The sequence below is a fragment of the Cololabis saira genome, chromosome 2 (assembly GCF_033807715.1).
Source record: "Cololabis saira isolate AMF1-May2022 chromosome 2, fColSai1.1, whole genome shotgun sequence".
Lineage (NCBI taxonomy): Eukaryota > Metazoa > Chordata > Actinopteri > Beloniformes > Belonidae > Cololabis > Cololabis saira.
In genome coordinates, this window is record NC_084588.1 from 16,040,020 (window position 1) to 16,055,224 (window position 15,205).

Below are 15,205 nucleotides of genomic sequence, written 5' to 3' on the forward strand. Positions count from 1 at the left end.
CGTGTCTTATAGACCCTTTTTGTGTTTGTAAACAATGATGACGGAGACCGTATGCACGCCCATTTTGGCAACAGAAGTATGGTGGAGATAAACAGCTTGTCAAGCTATGCAAAGGGATTACCAGCTAAAGATTGCGAACGTTACCTTAACAAGTTGACTTTTGACAAATGGTGTCCAACTTCTAGATCTGTGTTCTATTCATGAGTGGGTTGAAACAAGCAAGTGGCCACATATACAAATTTAACTGAGAAACCAAGCGTGTTAAAATGATTATTTACCATTTACAACATACAGAGGGGAGGACCATTAGACTCACCAGTAGCAACCAATGTGGAAATGTTTATTAAAATGCATTAAGTCTTAAGAACAGTAGGTAAATACATACACTTTAAGTTGTCTAGATGTGTCCACTTCCTGTGCGGGAAGCTGCTTCTGTCCTTTTGTGAAATGAGGGATACGAAGGGATGCACTGTAGGCCGCAAGCTTATAATCCTCCCCTTTCTGACTTTATTGTGTGTACATAAACAGGGATGACACAAAACCAGGACTAATAGAGTCCAATGACGCCTCGCCTGCAAAAAAATAAAACACAAACCCATTTGTTTAGCCTAGCGAGCCACCAGCCAAATCTAATGCCAACTTATCAAACCTTAGCTGCATTTGATTATTATTCTATATCATACAGACAATCACTAATGTAAACAAGGCTTTCCTGTAAAATCAAAGAGTAGATAGATAACCTTACCTGATATAAAGCGGGCGCTGCAGACCCAAGCATTTTTTATTATGTCCTCATTCCAGTCCACATCTTTAATCACCAGCAGTCACAGATGTCGCTGGTTGCTCTGAAATTGTTGTGATTCTGTCGGAATCCTTTAAAACTTTAGTCCGCCGGTGGAATAGGGATTCGTACAACCGTATACACAACAACCAGACATGTTGATGCTGGAAACAGTGTGTAAATGCCTGCTAACCAGTTGCTACCTCGTCTTTCAGTCACAACTGCTGGAGAACACCACTTCTGTTGCCAAGATGCACACGCAACATTATATGACGTAGACTGAAAAAGGGTCTATGCCATGATGTGAACTTATTTGTTCACATCTGACCCCATGTGGTCAGAAGTGGTGAGTATTGTTACAGAGTGGCTTGAACATCCAAGCAACATATTGTAAGCAGGAATATACTTTTTGAGGCAGAGCTACTTATCTACAACAGTACCACGATACAGTTCCATGATATTCTGTTGCAATAATAATAATGAAGTATAACAACAGCCACGCAGTAAACTTCAACCAATGCAACCTTGATGCACATTTCAAAACTCCCTTTCCTGTTGTTCTGTGAAACCTCTCTCACTTAAACTTTCTTCACTGGGCTTTCTTCTCTGTTTTTGTCATTGCCATCCCCTTACCTCAAATTCACTTTCCACTTCCCCTGCCAGTATTTCCCCTCGTTGCTACGCGGGGCTTAGGACAGATTCTGGACTGAGAATGAGAAAAAAGAAATACGGGAGCCAGCTGCAGTCCTTGGGTAGTTCTGACTAGCACTGAGAACTTTGAGGCTGCTTTCACAGATGAACATGTAAGCAGGAAGGAATGGGTTAAGGCTCTGTATCAGCTATGAAGAGATTGGAAAATTCACCACCATAGCTGCAGCGTATTTCAAACAGACTGAAAGACTAATGCAGAGTTGACAGGCAACATACTAATTTCCTCACAAGGAATATGCCTGTGCTCACTATTTCAGAGTTTAAACTACTGTACTTCCTTCTAAATCTCGGTTTAAGTTTATTATCCAGTCAACACGGTAAGTAAAATGTTTTTTATTGCAATTTGAAGGAGATTGATTGGATGTTGGAGCTTTTAAGTCTTTACATAGAATGGTCTGTATAGAAAGAAAAATTCTATTGACATTTAACCAGAAATAAGCCGATAAAGTGAGCCGGTTGCCTTCCTTTATATTTAATGACTAACTGTGAAGTTATTTTATTACAGTGACTCACTTCTTCTGCTTGTCTGAGATTTGCCCAAGCAAATGAAATGGGTAGCACGGGCTTCACTTGGACAAAAATATTACACACTCTCATATATTGGAGATATTACTGAGCATTACATATGGATGATATGCTTTATTTAGAACAGAAATCCAGACTTGTGGATGGGTTTTATAAGCCTGTAAAAATGACTGGTGGCTCTAGACTCTTGCCAGCTTAAATTTGGATCTGTTGGATCCTGTTTTTTTGTTCCAGTGAAAAATAACAAAATACAGTACTACAAGCAGTCATTGACAGATGCAGGCATTGTTTTCATGCTTTAGCTTGAGCTGTGCCGTGTAGCTTAGACCGCCACACAGATCACCCGTTGTTGTTTAGTCATCATTACTTTTTCCTTGAGTTAAAACCTGACTGTTTCCTGAGATCTAAATGTTTTTACAGCTTTAGTAATGGCAGGTATGTTTTTGGGGGGTGTTGTCAGACACTCGAACGAACACCACCATTCTCGTCTGCAGGGTGTCCATTTCTCTCTTTGACGCCATGTTGGCTGGAGTTGACTCTGGCTAAACCAGCTTAATCCAAAAATGGGTAAATAGGGAGAATGAAGAAGCCTGGCAGTTGCTCAGAACACACCTAACTTACATTCATTAGCACAAGCTTGTTTTTTTTCAGCTTATCTTAGTGTATGCTAACCTGTGATGCTATTTAAATTTATTCTGGCTGAATGTCGCCATCCATCCTTGTTTCAGATGTTGTTTCAGTAGTGACATCTGAAACAAGGACTTCTGAAGCTCTGCCTGAGCTCCATTAGACCGAGACCTGTTGCTAGCTGGACTAGCTGCAGCTGTCTGGCTCGCCAATTACAAAGGGTTTTCCCTTCCCCAAGTTGGCCTGGAAGGATAAGGGGGCTCTAGCTGCCTCAAGTAGTGGCCAGCAAGCCACCGGCATTCCAGCAGTCCATCAACCAGCAAGAAGCGTTCAGTGAAGGACGCTGCTCCCCGCCAGTCCGGCTGAACCATTTTCACCCCTGGACAGATTTCAGTGCAACATGAAGCCCTTTGTTTTAGTCTCTTAACGGCACAGTAAACTATAATTTCTTTAAAATACCGGTAAGAATAATTTGGCTGTTTGACTCAATAGACTACAATGCAGCCATCACTCAAAAAACATCGCCCTTAATTATGCATAAAGTTGTGGTTTTTAGGTAGGCCCTACATGAACTGCATTTTTTTCAATACTCCCTCAATGATTTCAGCTGTAACAACCGACCTGTTGACACTGTTTTGTTTTGTTAGTTGCTTACATGTATGCTTTCAAGCACTAATTTTCAATTTTTTTACATTTAATTACCGTATTTTCTGGACTATAAGCCGCTACTTTTTTCATAGGTTTTGAACCATGCGGCTTATACAAAGGTGCGGCTATTCTGTGGATTTTTCTTCCACCGCCCGGGGCGCTCCAACTGGAATTGGAATCAAAACTAAGACAAAATAAATGCAAAGAAGAATATTCTACTTCTTCTTTAGCAGATAGAAGTAGGTAGAAGCAGATTTCAAACAGATAAATAGATAAATAAATACCGGTTATTTTCTCTTGGTTCTGTCCCGTTTTAATCAGCAAAGTTGCTGCCGTGTTAAAAGACACTGTTAGGAAAGGATCTATTTAGGTACAAACATGTACATCATTTACAGTTCAAAATCCTTCTGTACATGTAGTAAATATCTAATCTAACAACATAAATATGTGCGGCTTGCATATCTTTTTTTTTTTTAAATAGAGCGGATGCGGCTTGTATGCAGGTGCGGCTTATAGTCCAGAAAATACAGTATATCTTTTAAAGAAAATCTGTTCTGTACGATCAAATAACATTAACATCTGCCACAAGAACAGATTTGCTTTGCTTAAATCTCTTTGATTATCAGTCTTTAGCTGTAACTCAACAGACTTCATTTGACCACAAGGGTATTGTATTCATTGTAGTTCTGACTGGAAGCAACTGCCCGAGCTCCAGGTGGAACTCCATGTGTCGTCCATGTTGTGAATACCACCTGATCCAGTGTCGCTGTCCCTCGCAAGGGGCGAAGGTTGGCTACACTGTTCCCTGCTGCCGCAATGAACTGGATCAGTGTGATCCCTGCATCATTCACCCAGGTATAATCTCACTCTCTGACACATACTGACTTCTTATACTTCTCAGGCTTTTCTTTCTCTCTATTTCTCATTTCACAACGGGTTCCTCTTATTTAGATTATAATTTATTAGGGAACAACTAGGGGAAAACCCATAAAGCATTGACCGACAGTGCCTAATTGGCCTAAACATGTTTAATCTTGTCTCTCGTTGTGTGAGAATAATTTGTCAGTCAAGCTTCTTCCTATGTTTGTCCTTGCCAGGCTGTAGTCTGTTTGAGAACTGTAAAACCTGCCACAATGGGACGTGGAGAGCGAATGACAACTTTTTCGTCAATGGGAAGTATTGTACGGAGTGTCGCCAAGGCTGGAGCGGGGGGGACTGTAAAAGTGAGTAACATTGTTTTATTGCTGTTAGGCTTGATCCTACTAGGAAACCTGGCCTAATATCTGGATCTCATTGTGTGAGAAAACAATGATTGTATTGTGAACACATTTCCAGATGGTTATGAGGACTTGTTGCATCATGCCTTTTTGCTCGTCTGATTTTTATTTTACCTTTATTTTATTTCACCTGTCCCAGTTGTTAGTAACAATATAGTCATGGAGTAAAATGTTGCCTTGAAAGATCTTTGAAATCATTCGACAAAAGCATAAAATATTTTCACATTAAAGATCTGCATATATTTTGATTGTTAAAAGGTTCGTAGAAGTCTTCAGGTTGGCTTGATTATGATGTAGAAAGTTAACCTCATTAGCATGTGTATCCAATTTCAACCACAAATGTACATGTGGGTTTTGTTTCCAGTAAAGTTGAGGGAACTTCCTGTTGTAGATCAGTTAGATTCCTGAAAATTATTGAATTCGTAAAAAAGGGGGATCTTTTTTTTTAAGGCATATTTTTTATGGCTTACACTTTTTATGCATTTTGCGAAACAGGCAAGTTTAATTTGGATTTGTGGCTGGGGTCACTGTCCATTTAAAAACCCAACTTTGCCCATGCTTGACCTTTTGGACTGCTGTATTAAAACGTTTCTCAGATATACCAACGTAGTTGACTTCCATAACTGGATTGCACTGAAGTGACAATAATATACAATCTGTTGGGTTGCTTAGCAAAAATTACTTTGTTCAGTTATTGACTTCTGCATTTTGTATTTGGATTATATGGGATAAATTGAAATGTAATGGATTACACCATGTTGTGAAGCAAAGCAGCTTTGCAACATGATGCTGCCACCCCCATGCTCTACAGTTGAAATGCTGTTCCATAACAGTGATCATTATGACCCAAAAGATAAATGGTAGTCTCATTAGACCACATGACACATTAGGTTATTTGTACTCGTGTGCAGCTATAAACTTTAATGATACTCTCCTAACTGACCTAAAACAGAAAAAGTTTCCTCAAATTTACTGTCAGACACTGAAAAGGTTGATTGTATGTAAATCTCTGGTCCGAACCCTTTGTAATGTGACCATTTGGAATTGGGGAGTAGAGGATGAAAGTGGTTTGTTTTCTGCTTTTCAAGTGATTTTGTTCATGAAATGTAATGACAAATAATATGCACTTGTATAGCACATTTTAACCATATACTACATCTATCAAGTCATTTACAGTGTGTTTCTCATTCATGCAAACAGTTTTGATTTCATGTGCACTCTACATAAACCATGCAGCACGTTTCTCTTCACTCAACCAAGAGTCTTAGCCAGCGACAGTTAGACATAAGGAGGGGCTGGGGAGGAAATCATCGATCTTCTGATTGTAAAACAGCCGTTCATGTTGCCTATAGCTGTCACCCACGTGATTCACGTCAGCTACCTTTCATGACCTGGAGCAAATTTAACACAAATACCACAGTAATTCGATGGATACGCTGCAAGAGAAGTCATATGCAGCTTCTTCTGCACTCCACAACACTTTTAAATTGTGTAATAGAAAAACTGACTCAACTCAACTTTAAACAGTTTTAACATTTAACAGTTGATTTTATTCCGAAAGACTTTAAACGTTTTTGAATAGCGAAGATGAACTGATATCAGTTAGGAGCATTTTTCCAATCATAGCACACATCAGCATGACAACCAGCATGATGTTAATCCTCATAGTTATTAAATTGCCTGGTTGGATCCCATAACCTCATAATCTTTTGGCCATTATCTGTTGTCAAACACAGCATGTGACATTACTGGTCCAGCTTGTGACACTTAAAATGTTCAGTGCCACTGTTGTAGACACACATTTAATGAGAATGTGCATTTGGTAAGTGGAAAAATAATCACAGACGTTTTTGGGACAGAATGTGGAGGAGTTATTCAGAGAGCTCAGGGACACATAGTCCTGGAGAGTTACCCAGCAAACGCCCGGTGTGAATGGACAGTTGAAGTGGAACGAAACAGCATCATTGAGCTCAGGTAGGAGACTTCAAAGCACTAGTGTAAGAGATAACAACAGAAAAAACATAGTTAATCTTAATTTTAAAAGCTTTGCTGTACCTGTGCTTATTAAAAATGTAGTTTCTGCTCTCCTTGTTCTTGTTCTCAGGTTCTCAGCGCTCAGTTTGGAGTCTGACCACAACTGTGGTTACGACTACGTTGAGGTGCGTGATGGGAAGGATCTGAGCTCCCCCGTGATTGGCCGGTTTTGTGGGGATCCGCTGCCTCCTCCGATAAGAAGCTCCAGGAATGTCCTGCACATTCTGTTCACCTCAGATGGCTACCATAGCTACGATGGATTTGTTCTCATATTCCAACAGAGTTCAGGCAGGTTTTATTGTCATTTATAACAAGAGTGCTACTCATTCAATTCAATTCAATTCAATTCAATTTTATTTATATAGCATCTAATACAACAGATGTTTGTCTCTAGACGCTTTCCAGAGATCCAGAACATGAACATAAACATAAACCCCCGAGCAATTATTATATAAACAATGGCAGGTAAAAACTCCCATAGTGGGAGAAAAGCCTTAAGCCAAACAGTGGCAAGGAAAAACTCCCCTTTAGGAGGGAAGAAACCTTGAGCAGGACCAGGCTCATAAGGGGGGACCCTCCTGCCGAAGGCCAGACTGGGGGAGTCAGGGACGTCAGCAGCACACAACAGTCATGTGGAAGCAGCAGCGGGATGACCAGAGGGGGGGGGGGGCGGGAACACAGGCCAGAACGCAGCTCCCGAGGCTCCAGCCTGCAAACATACACAAAAGAGAAAAAAGGGGGGCCGGCACAAGAAACTACAGGAACGATGGACAAAAATGATAGCTATGAGATATTTATAATAAATAAAAATGGTAATGGAGAAGAGAGGCAGGGAAAAGGAGAGGAGAAGAAGGGTGAGAGACACTGCCCAGCGGATCATGTCGGTGCCCCCCTGCAGCATAAGCCTATAGCAGCATATCTACCGCGAAGCTATATTTGAGACTAACTATTATAGTTTTGTTCTATAGCTGCAACTATGACTACTGACTCTAACACACTAGAGTCATTCCCAACTTTTAGACTGAAGTGAAGTCTGAAGTCTGAAGTTTATGTGGTTGAGGCTGACTGACAAAACTAACACACACTCAACCATGTTATACAGTCTGACGGTATCGTGTGTGTGCGTCTACAGAGGGGGTTTTAGACTGACACATTATTAGGTGTTTCTTTAGTGTAAGTCAACTGCTAGCTTTTCTACTCACAAACTATTATAATTTTTAAATCTAGCATATTCACGGCCATGGTAGTCTGCAGGTATTTTCTTCTTGTCTCACGAACACATTATACAGATGACCCTCTTCTTCCCCTTCATGCATAATGCAGCAGAGGCATCCCTGGATACCTTTCATTCTTCTGTGGCGGTGCAGCCTACAGCTCAGGGCAATGATGTTAGACAGACAGTCAATGACATGGCTTTATCAAGAACCGTTTCTCTCAGTTTGCTGTCTTTGAAACTGATCATGTTCCCAACTTGTGTCCCATTGGTACAGCATCAATTATTACTGGAGCACTTCTCAAAAGTGCCTCTGCAAATAAGCTGAAGTGTTCACTTTCAGGTTTCCCAAGGACAGTACACTATGACACTTCCTCTGGAAAAAACTATTTTAAAAGCAGGTGATGTATTAATTTATGCAGATGATGCTCTGTCATTCGTGTCACACATAGCCATTATATGTTTAAGCTCATTTAAGAAAATCTGCTACACTCTGAGTACTGTACTCTACTAGTCATCAAAGAAATCATTTAGGTTAGGGTTCATTTAATTGAGGGCCTGATAAAAAACTTTCACGAGATGACGCAGAAATAAAAAAAGATCAAGTAATTGGTAGCTGCTAGCTAATTTAAAAAGTATCTTTTTAAACTGTATTCTGTTGTTTTGCTTATTTAAAATCAATCAAATATAAACATATTATCATTTACTTTATGAAGAAAGAGTAGAAGATTAGTGTTTCAGTGATCTTACCCAGGAAATTTCTCCACAGTTTCAACAGTTATCAATAATGCAGCATGTACTCTCCCGGAAAAGCCGGTGAATGGATACGTGTCGCCCGTGTATGGCCCAGTGGAGCAGCTTGTATCTGTAAACTACCACTGCCATCCAACTTTCACACTGACTGGAGCACAACAGAGGTCCTGTCTGCCTAACGGTACATGGAGTGGAACAGCTCCTTCATGTCTCAAAGGTCATTTACATCATTCTGGTCTTATTTCATTTTTGTATATTTTTAAAAAAGCTGCATTTTAGGATTTACTGTGCATGTCTTTTACTTGAACCATGTGCAGGTCAAACAAGTGGTGTGAGGTGTGCTCCTCCACCTAGCTTGCTCCATGGCTACCACAGACCTGCAGCTGACGCAGTCGGAGGGGCAGAAGTGGTGGAGTTTTTCTGTAAAAAACCCTACTATTTGAGTGGAAACCACCGGAGTGTCTGCCTTTCTAATGGATCCTGGAGCAGCAGGCCACCAAAGTGTATCAGAGGTCATTATTTTGCATGTGGATTTCTCTTTTTCAAGCATGTTTTTTCCTGATATTTCAAGCAGAGATTTCTTCTAATTTACCCCAATTAACACAATCTTCAACTCGCAATTGCTTACAGAGCTATATCAACTAAAAGTATCTCAGAGAGGAGTTTTTATTATTGTAACATGCTTGATTTGCCTCTACAGTTTGTCGACAACCCAAAGTGTCTGGACTTGTGCAGCAGAAAATTGTAAAGCAACATCTCTTATCGGGGTATCCTTTTAATGCAGTACCTGTACTTTTATAATGTTTGTACATTTACTGCCAGCAGATTAGATTTATCTCAGGTGTCCTGCCTTGCCATCTTTCAAAAACTATCCCAGTGAAATAAGATTTTTGATTAGAGGAGAACTGAAATGATCCCAAGAACTAATGCAGTTCTTAAAAAGCGTATCAGTGGTGTGAAATAGCACTAGTTTCTGAAAAATGGCTTTTAGGGATGGAGATTATAAAAACTGGGTAAACGAAATATATTGAACCTGTTGGTTTAAAAAAAAAAGAAATCATTGTTTTGAGTCTGGCATTTGAAAAAGGAATTGTATAAATAAAAATAATCCAACAGTTGTTATTGAAAAATAAAAAATATTTTATGTTTATTTAAATCAATTAAAAGATGGAACAGTGAAAAAAATGTCCCATGTTCTTGGTCTGCGGTTGTAGTTGCCTCATACCCACCTCAGTATGATGTTTTTATCACACAGATGAGTTATTAACTTTTGCTGTAGAACTGTGCATTTTTCGTCTCTTGATATGTAAAAGTTGCAGGTTTTTTTTGTTTTTTTAAAGCCCCTAGTATGAAAGTACCTGCATGAAATACATCCAGTATCTGTGCTGCAGCCACAAAGAACAAAGGCACATCTGTAAATAGTGACACAAATCATGACAGGGTTCCTGTGGTCCAAAAGTACCTCGTGAAAAAATCACCAAGAAAAAATCAGACCACACATTTTAATTGGTTTGGGGTTTTTGTTTTTGTCCTTTTCTAGCCTCAGCAACCATTGCAAAAAAAACCCCCAATACTTTGCCGCCAGCTGGAATAATCTGAAATTCATGGGAAGCTTGAAATAAGTCAATGGTAAGCTTGTGTTTTTTAGTTGGATCACCTTCTTGTCCTATCAGGTATGTATTGCGTATAGCTGTCACTATACATTTTGGTGATGGAGCTCACATGGAAAAGAGGAGATTAAAAAGCCAGACTGCACAGCTTTTCTACAAACAGAGTTTGTACCAGAGAATTCCTTATCTTGCTCAGATACAACATGGAGGTCATGTTGTCAGCCGGTTTTATTCCACTCACACTGGGCAGTCAGTCCAATAAAGAGGAAGACGGCGTGGAGGAGATGCCTCGAGGCTTTCACCCGGTCTACACCAGCATTGAGTACAAGTGTGCCTCACCCCTTCACCGCAACACAGGCAGCCCACGGCGCACCTGTCTGAAGACCGGCAGGTGGAGTGGACGCCATGTTTCCTGCTCACCGGGTGAGACCACCAGCCGCTCCGACACAGCTTCATAAGATAACAATTAGTCCATTTCCAAAAGGAAAGAAAAAAAAGACAAGAAAACTCCCCAATCAGACTATGCAACATTTAAAAAAACATTCCTTATCTAACATATGAAAGCAAATTCATCAAGGAAAATTAAAAAAACAAATGTGTTCTCAAACACACAAACGAGGTCAAACCACATCAAAGTGTATCGAAGTATATAAATATACTTTATGTATTTGCTAAATGATTACTCCACAAATATATTGTAGTGTATTACTTATAATAGTAAAGTAGTTTAAGCCATTTGAAGCAGTGATTAAAGCTGAAAAATAGTGTGATTTTTCAGATATCATCTTGTTGGTGGTAAAGCACTTCTTTCACTGTTTGACAACTGAATTAAATACATTTTAATAGATAAAAAAGAGGACATTTAAAAAAAAATGAAGAAAATGCAATGAGATCAACATTGAAGGAGCTGCGATGTTTGCTGTGTTTGCATACACTGTGATGAATGAGAATAAGAAAAGAAGCCTTGAACGTGAAAAGATAAATAAGAGGAATGATTATCTGCGATACTCAATCCACACTGGGTCAGTCCCACCCAGCAGCTTGTAGGACCACTCTGAGGCAGATTACTAAATACGTGACGTGTCTCAGCCTTGTAGAAATTCCTGAAAATTCTTGTTGCAGGGCTGTTCCTGGTAATGAACACACACCATGTAATATAATGTAAATGTGAAATATTTAGGTGATATGTCACCTGTACTAAAACAAACATAAGAATTTTTTTTTGCTTTATTCATCCATCATCTGTACCAACTTAATCCTATTTCGAGTCACGTGGGTCTCTCTTAGGGCGTAAGGCAGGGGTACACCCATGACAGTTTACCAGTCCACCGCGTCACATATACACTGCAAAAACAGCCCCTCTAGAATTAACCCTAATATTCCTTAATCGAGTCAAATTGTCTTGTATTAAGCAGAGTATGTTTAAAAATTCACTTGGCTAGAATTCTTAAAACTAGCAAAATAGCCCCTAAGACTAATTTTCTGTAAAAAAATACTTTTGCAGTGTTGACAGTCCCTCACAACAAAAACCAACTGATGCACATGCTTTTGGACTGGTGGAGAAAACCCATGCAAGGCTGGGAAGAACATGCAAAGAAAACAAAAACGCCTCAGCCAGAATTCAGACCAGACTAGGAACCTTCTTAACCTTCTGGCTGTGAGACAACAGTTCAAACCAAGCAGCTGCGCAGCTTATCACTATCATCCTCTTCATGTTTCTCAAACATGTCACACTCTCATTCCCATTAAACACAAACAATCATATGTTTACTGTGGAGCACGCAATGCTGTCATCTATTCATGTACTAAATTACAGTTCTATCACAGAAACACAACAGTGTATTTGCCACCATTCAACTATGTGAGACTTGGATATTATGTCAACACTCAGACTTTACAGGCTTGAAGACAAAAAATATAAACAATATATACAGTATATTTATGTACATACACACACACACTTATACGTGTGTGTGTGTGTGTATTTTATCCTTTTTTTTATCTTTCTCACACTAGATCATTTTGCATCTTCAAAAAGGTGGATTGACAAAATACTGTACATAACAATTGAGTTTTCTGCTTGTGCTACAAAATATTTCAAATTTTAGCATCATCCTTTAACGCCCACTTTGGTCACAGAGGGCGCTTATTTACCAAACTTAATTTGTTGACTTAAATAAACGTTTAACATTTCTGATTATCAACTTATTCTGTTTAAATCAGAGCCATCATGGGACTTTCATACATGACTGGTAAAACTGTATTTTACTGTCTTTTACAGTTTGTGGCAAATTAGAGACTTTCAGCAGAGGCAACCTCTCCGACACTCAGTGGCCGTGGCATGCAGCCATTTACATCCGTTCGCCTCCTGATGACACCCCGAGCACCCATGGGTCCCGTGGCGGCGCCGCGTGGCACCAGCAGGGGGCCTCAGAGGAGTCTACATTCTGGTTGCTGGCCTGCAGCGGGGCTCTAGTAAGCCAGCGGAGAGTGCTGGTCGCAGCCCAGTGTGTGGCAGACAAGAGCAGCCGGCAGCCTCTCCACCCTGCTCATGTGAAGGTGGTCGTAGGGATGCAGTCCCACACGCGCAGCCAGGCGCTGAAAAAGCACCTCACGGTACAACATACTCAAAAAGTAACACAGTCATATTTTGAATAAGAGTCTGCTGTTGGTCTTTTGCACATAGGATTTGTATATACATGTATAGTCTAAAAAAAAAGTATAAAACAGGCATTTAATATTTATCCCACTTAAAAGGGACCTATTATGGCATCTAATACCTATTTTAAACAGGCCTTGAATGTCTTAAAAACAAGCTTTTGATTTTTTTTGCTAAATAAATTAGAAATTCAGCCTCTGAGCCATGTCTTTATCATCCCATTCTCTAACCTCATTATCTATGCGGGATTCTGAGTGGGCGGGGCTATGATAATGAGGCACTGTGCTGATTGGCTGCCTGAATGACGCGATACACCCCAACGAAAAAATGGCGGAAGCTCTGGCCGGCGGAGTTAGTTGTGGGCGTGGTTTCACACATCGAAGGCCAACCTCTGTAAATCTCTCCCGTCGTTACGTAACGAAAGGGAGCAGAATCTGAACGGCTCGTAGAAGCCACGTCACACTGGACGGCTCATCCGGGCGGCTGTACAGACACTGCAGAATTTGGTTGCTTTCCTCCTTCTCTGAGTTGTCAGGCTGAGGGGAAACCACTTTATATGTGTTAAAGCAAGAAGAAAGGTGTTTTTCATAATAGGTCCCCTTTAACATTCATTTTATATCTTTTTATTTTGAGGTCACAGAACACTCAAAAGTTTCCATAGCTGCAAAATAAAAGTTAAAAGAATTAAATAAGGCGTTGTCAGTAAACAGACATAACGTGTGGGATACGTTTTCTTTGTATGTTGTACAAGATACAATCCTTTGGTATTTAGATACACACTTGAGGCTTAAGCACGTTACAGTTATGTTTGTTTAGTTTAAGAATGTAAGTATTTGCACGTCCTGATGATTTATTATCTGATGATAACATGTTTTACAAAAATGAACAAAACTTGGAACATCCATTGTCTCTCTGTCTCTCTGTTTGCCCTGACAGGTTTCAGACATTTCACTTCATCCGGAGTTTCCCTCTGCTCCAGCCTCTGTTGTCGCTGTGCTCAAGCTGAAGGACAAGGCCAAGATCAGTGAGCGCGTGTTGCCCGTGTGTCTTCCCAAAACCAAAGGAGGAGAGGTGACAGTGCAGGAGGCTTACACTTCAAGATGGATTTTACCAAACAGTCAGGGCCGTCATGCAGCCCAGAGTCAGACGAAACTGGTAGAGCTGAGCAGTGTTGATCTTTGTGAAAGAGAGTTTGCTCAAGGAGGAGCACATACCGCAGCGATCAGTGACAATACAATCTGTGTCATTAACAAGCCATCCGGGCCTCGGGGTTTGTGTCCCAGTGTTATTCCAGGCATCACTATTGTGCCACCTGTGTTTTCCAACACGGAGGGCGTCCTGTCAGGTCACGGGGAGACTCACGGAGACCCTAACGCCGGCTGGCAGCTGCTCGGCTTGGAGAGTTTCATCTATAATAAGAAAAACAACTGCCACCAGCGCACTTACACAGCTCACACACAGGTAGCAAACTTCCGAGACTGGATATTGGAAAACATCAAATGAAGGAGATTTTCCATCCGTGCAATGTGACTATTCCTGAAACTTCTCTTTTATCTACGCAGTATTTAGTTTCTGTGTGTACACATTCCTGGACCACTTCCATGCCAAACAATTCACCATGATGCTTACTAATGTTTGAATATTACACGTTTGTTTTCTTTTTTTATTTATTTATTTTTTACATTAAAGGGCTCCTAAACATACAGTTTTCTAAGATTTTTTTTTTTTTTGGGGGGGGGGTTGATGCCTTACAGTGATATGCAAACATTTGTTCAGCCTCTTTTCAGCCTTAGTCTAATAATTAAGACCTTTTTTTAAAAAAAAAATCGGACAATTATTTATTTTACAAAAATCAAACCCCAGGGAAAAAAAAAATCAGTTGGGCAATATCAAGTACCAACTTACTTGCGTAGGATTTTAGAGGGTAAGTTACAGCGGGAACTGCTAATTATTAACCTATCATCAAATGATTTTCAGGAGTGCAGACCTTTATGAAAGTATAAGTTTCAAGTTATTAGCTGTAATAGAGCCATCAAAGTCATTGACACAATGCCAAGAGGGAAAGACATAAGCAATGAAAAAAAAAGAAATAATATTGTTGTGCATCAGCCTGGAAGTGTTATAAAATATACTGTAGACCCAGCAGTAGTTCTTTTTGTTTAGCTGCTGAATGTCTGCCATTTAAGAGTATTTAAAGGAGCTTGAGGCTCCTTTTAAGAAATGAGACTCTCTAGCGCCACCCTTCACCACGATGGCCGTTGGGGGTACTGCAGCCAACAGTGAAGCCGGCACGGGAGAACGAGGGGAACGCACATGCAGCGTCATGTGACGTCACATCCGCAGGACAGCGCGGGAAATTTGGGACCG

At 40.3% G+C, this 15,205-nt stretch overlaps 1 protein-coding gene across 1 annotated transcript; it reads left to right on the forward strand.

Moving 5' to 3' along the window:
• Window positions 1–1,603: 1,603 nt before the first annotated feature.
• On the forward strand, window positions 1,604–14,539 carry LOC133419767 (uncharacterized). Its single transcript, XM_061709185.1, has 11 exons — window positions 1,604–1,809; window positions 3,977–4,147; window positions 4,390–4,515; window positions 6,429–6,543; window positions 6,674–6,891; window positions 8,586–8,786; window positions 8,887–9,081; window positions 9,270–9,336; window positions 10,376–10,602; window positions 12,461–12,795; window positions 13,775–14,539. The coding sequence occupies exons 1-11, from the start codon at window positions 1,728–1,730 to the stop codon at window positions 14,339–14,341; spliced, it is 2,304 nt and encodes a 767-aa protein (XP_061565169.1). The 5' UTR covers window positions 1,604–1,727; the 3' UTR covers window positions 14,342–14,539.
• The last annotated feature ends 666 nt before the right edge of the window (window positions 14,540–15,205 follow it).